This window comes from Larimichthys crocea, unplaced genomic scaffold (genome assembly GCF_000972845.2).
Source record: "Larimichthys crocea isolate SSNF unplaced genomic scaffold, L_crocea_2.0 scaffold503, whole genome shotgun sequence".
NCBI classification, from domain to species: Eukaryota; Metazoa; Chordata; class Actinopteri; family Sciaenidae; genus Larimichthys; species Larimichthys crocea.
Genome location: NW_020856548.1, coordinates 58,172 through 69,703, shown reverse-complemented (window position 1 = coordinate 69,703; position 11,532 = coordinate 58,172). Strand labels below are relative to the sequence as shown.

Sequence of the window (11,532 nt, the reverse complement as noted above, 5' to 3'; positions counted from 1 at the left end):
TTATGAGCTTGTGCGATCTGACAGGGGAGAGGCGACACAGATTTATCACCTCAACCTCCTTAAAGCTTGGAGAGAGGCTGAGTCTGTTTCCCTGGTGACGACAATTAGAGAGAGAGATGAGTTGGGGCCTGAGGTACCAAAATCGACCAATCCTGCCTTGCTCCGTTTTGAAAACCATCTCTCACCGTCCCAGAGAGCAGACATTGCCAGGTTGCAGCAGCGTTACACTGATGTGTTCTCCCCCCTGCCAGGACACACAAGCCTTATTCAACACCATGTTGAGACTCACCCGGGCTTGACAGTGCGTTCACGGCCCTATCGGCTACCTGAACACAAGAGAAAAGTGGTTCAGGCTGAATTGAAAGCCATGTTGAAGGTGGGTGTAATAGAAGAGTCCCACAGTGCCTGGAGTAGCCCCATCGTTCTTGTAGTCAAGAAAGATGGGTCTATCCGGTTCTGGGTGGACTATTGCAAGGTGAATGATGTTTCACAGTTTGATGCCTATCCAATCCCCTGGGTCGACAAACTCCTGGATCGCCTGGGCACTGCTCGCTTTTTTTACGGCGCTGGATTTGACCAAGGGCTACTGGCAGATTCCCCTATCTCCAGAGTCTAGGGAGAAAACGGCCTTCTCCACTCCGTACCAATTTGTCACATTTCCATTCGGGTTGTTCGGGGCCCCAGCCACATTTCAGCGCATCATGAACCGGGTGCTGCGTCCGCATGCTGCATATGCTGCCGCCTACCTGGATGACGTCATCATCTACAGTAACACCTGGGCGGAGCATGTGCAGCAGGTGGCTGTGGTGTTCGAGTCACTGAGGCAGGCCGGGCTCACGGCCAACCCGAAGAAGTGTGAAGTTGGACGGAGGGAAGTACGGTATCTGGGGTACCACTTGGGCGGCGGGCAGGTGCGTCCACAGGTAGATAAGACAGCAGCGATTGCGGCCTGCCCAAGGCCCAAGACAAAAAAAGAGGTGCGGCGGTTTTTGGGGCTGGCCGGCTATTACTGGCGATTTATCCCCAACTTCGCAGAGCTGACCAGCCCCTTAACCGACCTCACCCATAAGGGTGCCTCAGATCCGGTCCAGTGGACGGAGCAGTGCCAGGTGTCGCTTGAGAGGGTAAAGCAGGCCCCCTGTGGGGAGACTCTTCTCCACACACCTAACTTCTCTCTCCCTTTTGTCCTGCAGACTGATGCATCAGGCAGAAGGCTGGGGGCCACGTGCTCTTCTGAATTTCGGGTTAAAAGTTATTTTTTGGCACCTTATATCAACAAAAACCACGACAAATCGCATGAGTTATTATTTTCAGAACTAAAGACCGCTCTGGCTGACGATTTTGAAAACCCTTTTCCCGGGGGAGGCGGGGGACATTGAGTCCGAGTGGACTTGGTTCCGTTCCTCCATTGTCGAGGCGGCTGACCGGAGCTGTGGCCGTAAGGTGGTCGGTGCCTGTCGCGGCGGCAGCCTTCGAACCCGCTGGTGGACACCATCGGTGAGGGATGCCGTCAAGCTGAAGAAGGAGTCCTACAGAACCTTTTTGGCCTGTGGGACTCCTGAAGCAGCTGACGGGTATCGACGTGCTAAGCGAAGTGCGGCCTTTCGAACGGCTTCGAGGAGGTTCTGGACCACCATCCGGCCGCTCAGGCAGGGGAAGCAGTGCACTGTCAACACTGTGTTCAGTGGGGGTGGGGTGCTGCTGACCTCGACTGGGGACAACTTGGGTTGTGGAGGGAATACTTCGAAGACCTCCTCTGGCTCTCTGCGGATGGTTACATTGAAAAGATACATACACTCTTCAGGTAATATTAAAGGAATCCTTGGGTTGTTTTGGGCAATATGTAGTATTTCTAACTAACCCAAACTTACACAATATGTTTAGATACCATTTCTCCTCTGTACATCCACTGGTTCTTTTGATACTGGTTAACACTTTGTGTAGCTTGGCATAAAGTCATTAAATCTATAGGTGCCATAGCATACCTCTGTCAAAGTAAAAAAAAAAAAAATCTCACAGTTTAAAAGTTAGTTTATTTACAGTGTATTGTGTGTATTTGAAATACATTTTGATTTAGAAATTACAATGATTGGAAAAGATCTACCTGATCAGAGTTTAATGTTTAATGAAAGTTTTTAGCCCTTGGTTGATTTAGTTGTACAATAGTGGAGGCAGAACAAAGAGCTTTTTCTTTTGTTCATAGTGCAACACAGGGTGGGGAAACATAAACTTAGTCTACTTACTCTTAGTTTTTCATGACTTAGCATAGTTTGTAAAGATGTCGCAATTCCTGTTAGTAGTGGTGCTCTGCTCTACTTTACACTAATATTCTCTCTCTTTCAGAGTAAGAGCTGGATGTAAAGGTGCACATGATGTCTACTCCAGCAAAGCTTCGGATTGTCCTAGGAGAAGAGAGCTATGTGAAGCTAATTTTGCCTTCTGGAATACCAGACTCTGTGGACAATCTTAAATTTGAGATTCAAAAACAGTGTGGAATTGAAGGAGAGTTCAGACTGCAGTACATGAACAATGATTTTGACCAGTTTATGAACCTGACTTCAAACGCAAGTTTTCCAAGACAAAGGAACAGTAAAAGTGATTATACCAAGTGAGCAGTCAACACAGGTACCCAGTCATACTCCACCTTTTCAGGGTATGGATGATTGCTCTGCAGACACTGATATACTTTCATCCTCTGAGTCAACCTCCTCAACTTCAACCTCATCCTCGTCACTAAGATGTCAAGGCTGGCCACGGAGCTTCCCTATTCCTCTGTTCTGCCATGAAGTAGAGATGCAGCTGTCAAACGCAAACCAGATACTCCTTGCTGAAGGCAAGCAGCTGAACCCAAGTTCCAAAGTCAGGTCAGACATTTTGCAGGCCTTGGCTTCTGAAATAATGAAGTACACAGCCGGATACCCTACCTCTGCACAATTAGATGATGTTGCAGAAGCTTTGATCATAAAACATCCATGCTTAAAGGAACAGGGCTCTGTTACTAGATACTATGGTTGGAAAATCAGCTTAAAGTACAAAATGGGCAACTACCGCACTAAGCTTAGGAGCTTGGGATGCCCAGAAATGAACATTAACTCCATGAAAAACAGAAAGCCTGGTAACTCTTCAAGTCCTAACCAAGTGAAGAAACCCAGGAGAGCTGAAGTCAATTTCTACCCTCATTACTTAGCTGGAGAAGACAGAGAGAGTCTTGAGAAGGAGCGAGTGGAACTGCTATCTGAGGTCAAGAAATGGAACAACCATCAGGTGATAAAAGAGAAGATGGAGAAAACCTTTGCTCATTGGCGGCATGAGGTGGTTCAAGACATGCCCTTCATTGCAGAATTCAAAAGTAGATGGCCAGCTCTTTTTATGGAACATGAGGCAAGTCTTGAAAGTATCATCAGAACTTTAATATTTCTGGTAATTGGTCAAAGATATTTTGACATTGTACTTATTGCCTATATCTAACTAAACTTTAAAGATAAATTCTGCATAAAGTACCTAAACATGTTCATATTATATATTTGTAAATTTTAAGTTGTGTGTTAACCTTCTTCTGCACTTTTTGTTTTTGTCTTGTTGGAACATGTACTTAGGTAAGCGCAGAGTTCACGCGGATAACCACCATCCCGCTCATTCCAAAGTTTATGTCGCAGCTGGACCACTACTCTGACAAGTTGGCTACAGTGCTCCGTAAGAAAGGGGGAGCAGCAGGAAACCAAATCAAAAAGATCATGGCTGTTATTGACCAGGTTTGTGTATAAATACTTGCATAGTAATGGATACCTCAGTTGCTGTGGATAATTATAATTTTATACTTATACTAACACAATTAACAAATTGGCAAGTGTACCTGTAGTTCACTGATTTTATAATTGTCTGAGTGACCTCTGCATGAAGACTGGCTGGCCAACTACAGTAACATCTGTGTCAGGGATCATTTTCTGGATTTTTTTCTATCTTCTAAATGTCAGTGACTTGTTTATACAGTATATTTCCTGTTTTGCAGTACGACTCCATCGAAACAAGGAGAGCATGCAGCCTCCAGGCACTAGCTTTGTATCTCAAGGAAGACCCTGAAGAGCTAGTGAAGGAATACGGAGTAAGTGTTGTTTTAAAGTTATATTTTTTCAACATTGAATAGAGTGCTAAATATGCTCTCATAAATGTTTTTTTTATTTTATTTAACTGACTTAACTTACTAGTGAAGTCAGTTATCAATGTGAATATTAAAATGGTGCAAGTTTCTTGTGAATTATGTGTTTTCAGTGGGCACGTTTTTATTAAATTATTGTTGTCCCTTTTTGTCTGTTTCTACAGTGAGAACCCTGATGAAACCCAGAGAGATTTGGATGAAACGATGATCGGCATCTATGTGATAAAAAATCCAGGTGCAGATGTTGACAAGATGGCGGCGCGCAACAGTGCAGCGGCTTCTCGTGCTCCCGGGGTCAAGCCCTCTTTTAGTACTTTTTCCGTTGGTCCCGAGGCCAACTTCACTCGTGTTGCTTGGGTTAACAAGCGTACAATGTATAGCCGAACCGAACTTTTCAAAATAAAGGATGGTTCGGTCAGAGACACAACAACAGCAACACCACTAACAACAAGAGCGGCCCTTGGACTCAGGGCCTTGCTGGGCAGACTGCAGCTCCTGAGGACATCGGGCTGGCGCAGAGGTACCCGCTGGACAAAGGGCAAACGGAAGCGGTGTGCAAGGAAGCAGAAGAGGGGTAAACGGAGCGGACTGCTAGCCAGGCTAAAGGCTAATGCGGGGAGACCACCGATCCCGCCACTGTTCCTCTCCAATGTCCGCTCTCTGGACAACAAGATGGACCTGCTTCGACTGAGGCTGAGGGCTTCCCGTGAGATGAGGAACTGTGCGGTGCTTTGTCTTACGGAAACCTGGCTGAACGACAACATGCCGGACTCAGCCTTCCAGATCGACGGCCGGCTTCTCTTCCGAGCGGACCGTAACCAGCAGTCGGGGAAAGCCCGCGGGGGCGGATTATGTGTCTACGTGAGCAAAGGTTGGTGTACGAACTGTGCTTTGGTGAACAGCCACTGCTCCGAGGCAGTAGAGTATATGACTGTGAAGTGCCGGCCACACTATTTGCCTCGTGAGTTTACGGCGGTGTTTGTTATGGCTGTTTACATCCCGCCGGGTGCGAAGGCCAACGAAGCGCTTAAGGAGCTTCATGACATCATCAGCTCGCTCCAGCACAAGCACCCGGAGGCATTTTACGTGGTAGCGGGGGATTTTAACCACGTAAACCTGACAGACACTCTGCCTAAGTTCCACCAGCATGTCACCATACCGACACGGGGAGATAACACGCTGGACCGTGTTTACACCAACAAAAAAGACGCATACAGAGCCGTCCCCCACCCCCACCTGGGCCTCTCCGACCACATCTCCATCATGCTGGTCCCCGCCTACCGTCCTCTGCTCAGACGCCACAGGCCAACACAGAGGACTATCACCGTGTGGCCCAGTGATGCGGCCCTAACACTGCAGGACTGTTTCCAGCGCACAGACTGGCAAATCTTCAGGGAGGCAGCTGCCCTTGAGGGACAGGTGGACCTAGAGGAATATACGTCGGCTGTCCTCGGCTACATCAACAAGTGTGCAGAGGATGTCACCACCACCAGGACAATAACAGTCTACCCGAACCAGAAACCCTGGCTGAATGCGGAGGTCAGGTCTCTGCTGAAAGCCAGGGATGCTGTGTTCAGGTCAGGTGACAGACTGGCACTCAGAGCGGCTAGGAGACAGCTGATAGCAGGAGTAAAGAGGGCCAAGGCCACATATGCCCGGAGGATCGAGGGACATTTTACATCTAACGATCCACGGAGTATGTGGAGGGGCATAAAGTGCATCACAGACTACAACACCAGAGATGCACAGTGCCCCAGGGACTCCTCTCTGCCCGACGCTCTCAACACTTTCTACGCCCGCTTTGATGACCCGAACACCTCCCCCAGCACCAGACTCACTCCACCACCAGGTGAAGAGCCTCTCAGCGTGACCCCAGCAGAGGTGAGGAGAACCCTCCAGAGGATTAATCCACGCAAAGCCACGGGTCCCGATAACATCTCCGGGAGGCTGCTGAGGAGCTGCGCACACCAGCTGACGGATGTCCTGACAGACATCTTTAACACCTCCCTCCAACAAGCAGCGGTCCCTACCTGCCTGAAGACGGCCACAATCATCCCCATCCCCAAAACCTCCACAGTGACAGGCCTGAATGACTATCGGCCGGTTGCCCTCACACCGATAGTCATGAAGTGCTTCGAGAGACTGGTGATGGCCCACATCAAAGACTGCATCGACGTCACTGTGGACCCACACCAGTATGCATACAGAAAGAATCGATCCACAGAGGATGCCATTTCTTCTGTGGTCCACACAGCCCTCACCCACTTAGAGAACAAGGACTCTTATGTTCGCCTGCTCTTTGTGGACTTCACGTCTGCATTCAACACCATCAGACCGCAGACTCTGGTTTCGAAACTGACCACACTCGGGCTGAGCTCTACCCTCTGCAACTGGGTTCTGGACTTCTTAACAAAAAGGCCGCAGTCTGTTAAGATCCATGATGTCTCCTCCTCCACCATCACCCTCAGCACAGGCTCCCCCCAGGGCTGTGTGCTGAGCCCCCTTCTGTTCACTCTGCTCACACACGACTGCTCAGCGAGACATCCGAGCTGTCTAATAGTGAAGTTTGCAGATGATACAGCTGTGGTTGGACGAATCGCTAACAACGACGAGTCGAACTACAGGCAGGAAGTGGAACACCTGGAGGGTTGGTGCAGAGAAAACAACCTCTGCATCAACGTGAAGAAGACCAAGGAGATGATCGTGGACTTCAGAAGGGGCAGACATCTCCCCCCTCCCCTGCACATCGGAGGGAAAGCGGTGGAAGTGGTCTCCAGCTTCAGGTACCTGGGTGCGAACATCGCAAACGACCTCACCTGGAGCACCAACACCTCCTATCTGGTTAGGAAGGCACACCAGCGCCTCTACTTCCTCAGGAGGCTGCGGTGCGCTGGACTGGGGAGCTCAGTCCTGACCTCGTTCTACAGATGTGTGGTGGAAAGCGTCATGTGCACCTGCATCACCGTGTGGCACGGCAACTGCTCTGCAGCAGAGAAGAAGGCTCTGCAGAGGGTGGTTAAAGCTGCACAGAGGACTGTGGGATGCAGCCTACCCACCACCACGGACATTTACACCTCCAGATGCAGGAAAAGGGCCTCCTGCATCATGAAGGACCCCACTCACCCCGCACACGCTCTGTTTGCCCCTCTCCCCTCGGGCAGGAGGCTGCGGAGCATTAAGAGCAGGACCACCAGACTGAGGAACAGCTTCTTCCCAGAAGCTGTGAGACTGTTGAACTCTGGAGGACCCCTGTAGCCCCTGCCCCTCATCCCCAACCCCACCTCCACCCCCACCCCCCATCCCCCATCTGGACCCCCCACCACAGATGCACAGACAATAATACAAAATACTTGCACTACAATTACTTGCACAATGCAGTTGTTTGCACAACCTGGACACTTGCACATCTCACTACCTCACCATGGTGTTATACTGTTGTTGTTTTTCTATTTATTGTATATACTTTCTTAAATTTAAATTTGCCTTTACTTTTTATATTTCATGTTCTTTATTTTATATTTGATATTGGGCTGCTCCAGGAACAGGGGAAACCAATTTCGTTCCATCCCATGTTTACATGTGTTGCAATGACAAATAAAACTCCTTGAATCCTTGAATCCTTGAATCCTTGATCAGCTTCCAGAAGATGTTGGTATCATAGTTGAAGGTGTGGAGGTGCTTCATGGACTCAGAGATGTCGCCACTGCTTGTGCCTTACTGTTTGGTATCATCTACGACCTGAACCTGAGCTATCCAACTGACCTCAGGTACACGTTTGAATTCATTCAAAAGATCCTGATGGAACTTGATACACACAGGCTTTCAACCAAAATCCAGGTACTCAAAAACAAACTGCTGGAATGAATGGATGAAGCCATTGTGTTGTGACCTGGAGGCTATTCAGTGCACTGTAATGTTTTTGTTATTTTGGCTACTTGAGCTATAATTCTGACTGTTAACATTTTTTTTGTAATTTCTCACGGTTACTGTTTCAAATGGGACTTTAAAGCAGTGCTTTCAAACTACTGACCGGGGACCAAATGCTGCTTGTTGATGCTTTTTAGTCTAGTAGGAAGGAGAGGTCCCAATGTCCCTGAGGGGTTTGTTCTTTTTAAGTGTTGTATTTAATACCTAACATACCAAATTTACCTAAGATTGTTGGAGTGTTCTTCTTGTCATGATTTTTCAGTGACATGATTATGTGTCAAATTATGTGCAGGTCCAGTTGTTATAAGCTGCCTCTTATTGTACACACTGTCAGACCTACTGGGTAAAAGATTTGGACAACCTCATGCTGTAAAAGCTTGTGGCCCCTGCCCAAGAGGCATAGCCCTTGGCATTTCTGGAGTTAAGAGTTTGAATTTATTGGCAATATGTTTTATAGTGGCCCTTTGTCACTATACGCGCACGCTGGTGATTTTAAGGGCTTGTACGCGTGCCAGTGTAGGTGCATAACACAGCCAATGTCCAACCATTACTGATTATGTTGCATATTTATTTTGATACACACAGCAATTTCACGAGTACTCACTTTCAACAATAGTACACCTGGCATGGTCAAAAACCGTATAGATTCCCCAGCAAGCACGCCTGCACTGATTATCCCACCTACCTATATAGACTCTTGCAATAGCCTAATTAGGTACTGCCACCTACTGGCACAAATGAGTACAACACTCATGAAACAGAATGACCAATTTGGCTCCTACATGTTTATTGAAAATAAAAAAGTTCTTGTGGCACTTTATAATGTTATGTTAAAATGTAGTTATGGGTGCTCTTTAAATCTCAGCTCATGACAGTACATTAAACTAATTGGTAAACATGTAATGTTCAAACATGTGCAAGTACAAGAATTTTTATGCAGTGTTTTTGTATAACAGGCTACTTTTGAGTGGTTAATAAAAGTGCTGTTTTGAGAAAAGTTGTGATTTCCCCCCCTCTGTTAATAGCTTTCTTCAATTTTTATCGTTTTGACATTTTAATTGGACAAACTAAACTCAATTAAGATTAATTTAACCACATCAAGTTACTCTGACTCAATAACCCTGTGTTGCTTTAATGAATATCCAGTTCATTCACTGAACTTAACCATATCACCTAAGTGTAATTTAGGCTTCATACATAAAATGAAAGTAACCCAATTAAGTTAAAGTCACTTAAATCACTGTTGTACAATATACTTCAATATATTCGGTAAATGGTATGAAAACTGGTTTATTAACATCTACTTAACAAAGTTATGTGGAACCACTTGAAACAACATTTTTAAGTAAATCCAGTATATCTTTTTTTTTCAGTGTGGTAGGATTTCTTGATATCAGCCACTTCCTCTGACGGTGGTACATGCCATGTAGGGGTTTGTCCCTCAGGGTTGTCTGTTCCTCCTCCTCTGCACCCTCATCAGGGTTCTGCTGCCTGAGACACTCACTTAGCAGTTCATCCTTCGGGGCCATCTTTCTAATGTATTCTCGTATTTTTTATGTTTCATCCTGGACCGTGGCCTTGACGCTCAGTAGCCCTCAGCCTCCCTCTTTCCGCTTAGTGTATAGCCTAAGGGTGCTGGACTTGGGGTGGAACCCTCCATGCATGGTGAGGAGCTTTCTAGTCTTGATATCTGTGGCTTCTATCTCCTCCTTTGGCCAGTTTATGATGCCAGCGGGGTATCTGATGACTGGTAGTGCATACATGTTGATGGCTTGGACCTTGTTCTTACCATTGAACTGACTTTTCAGGACCTGCCTTACTCTCTGGAGGTATTTGGCCGTTATTGACTTCCTTGTGGCCTCTTCATGGTTTCCATTAGCCTGTGGGATGCCAAGGTACTTGTTGTATCTTGGATATCACCTATGCTGCCCTCTGGTAGGTCAATCCCCTCAGTCCAGATCATCTTGCCTCTCTTTGAGACCATCCGGCCACACTTGTCTAATCCGAATGACATCCCTATGTCATCGCTGTAGATCCTGGTGGTGTGGATCAGTGAGTCTATTTCTTGCTCATTCCTGGCATACAGCTTGATGTCATCCATGTAGAGCAGGTGGCTGATTGTTGCCCCACTACGGAATTGGTACCCGTACCTGCTCTTCGTAATGATCTGACTGAGGGGGTTCAGGCCTATGCAGAACAGCAGTGGTGATAGCGCATCTCCTTGGTATATGCCGCACTTGATGTTGACTTGGGCAATGGGCTTTGATTTGGCCTCTAGGGTTGTCTTCCACATTTCCATTGATTTTTGGATGAAGGTCCTTAGGTTCCTGTTGATCTTATACAATTCCAGACATTCCAGTATTCATGTGTGCGGCTTTGAGTCGTAGGCTTTCTTGTAGTCAATCCAGGCAGTGCACAGGTTGGTCTGTCTCTTCTTACAGTCTCGGGCGACTGTTCTATCAACCAGTAGCTGGTGCTTGTTATAGAATTTTCTATCCTTAGGTTACTTGAGGTCAAGTGTGAGCCTTGTGGTCCTCGGCAGTAGTAATTGTTTGTCTTTGACTAGGTGCCACCATATCTCAACACTGTGGTGGCCAGGGTCGAAGAGGCCTGTTGCTGCATTCCTAGACATAGTAGATAGCTTGACATTGACGTTCCAATCTGCGTAAACAGACATCTGTTTCTCCAGACTAGAATATGCTGACAATAACACCTCCAAGAGTAAAGACATTCTCTTTGACTAATTCTGGGCGTATAGTATTTGGGGTGTGATCTTTGTGTTTAAAGTCGATCCACCATCACAAGTTTGTCAGAATGCGAGACCGACTCAAGCACTTCAGGTGTACTTTGAGAGTGTCTCTAAATTTCCTTGGCCAAGCGTCAATAAATAATACAGCATAAGACATCAGAAGCTCCTGAACACTTTCTTCCCTCCTGACCTCACCATTGACCTTTGAATTCAGCAATTTCTCCACAACAGTGCTTGGCTCCCCTGGCGTTACTGCCAATTCCTTTCTGTGCCTCGCTCATGTATTGAGCCACATGCTTACTCATTTTTGCTGCAATGATGCCTGACAGGGCCTTCCACGTTGGGCAGAGACAGGTGATTGGCTGGTAGTTGGATGGGATGGGTCCCTTCTGGGGGTCCTTCATGATTAGGACTGTCCTGCCTTGGGTTAGCCACTGGGTGGGTCCCATCCCTGAGCAGCTGGTTCATCTGTGCTGCTAGGCGTTCATGGAGTGCAGTTAGCTTCTTCAGCCAGTACGTATGGATCATGTCGGGGCCTGGTGCTGTCCAGCTCTTCATCTTTGTCTGCCATTGAGATGGTTACTGGTTCTTGTTCTGGGAGGTTGCTGTGTTCAGCTCTTAGGTCCACTAACCATTGGGCATTGGTGTTGTGTGATGCCTCTCTTTCCCATATGTCTTTCCAGTATTTTTCCACCTCAGC

The 11,532-nt window shown here is 47.2% G+C and overlaps 1 protein-coding gene across 1 annotated transcript; it reads left to right on the top strand.

Annotated features, from left to right (window-relative positions):
* Positions 1 to 1,678: 1,678 nt before the first annotated feature.
* On the top strand, positions 1,679 to 7,478 carry LOC109141784 (uncharacterized). The gene is made up of 5 exons (XM_019273497.2): positions 1,679 to 1,804; positions 2,344 to 3,420; positions 3,597 to 3,752; positions 4,010 to 4,102; positions 4,321 to 7,478. Exon 5 carries the CDS (start codon positions 4,361 to 4,363, stop codon positions 7,409 to 7,411), a length of 3,051 nt encoding a protein of 1,016 aa, XP_019129042.2. The 5' UTR covers positions 1,679 to 1,804; positions 2,344 to 3,420; positions 3,597 to 3,752; positions 4,010 to 4,102; positions 4,321 to 4,360; the 3' UTR covers positions 7,412 to 7,478.
* Positions 7,479 to 11,532: the final 4,054 nt, after the last annotated feature.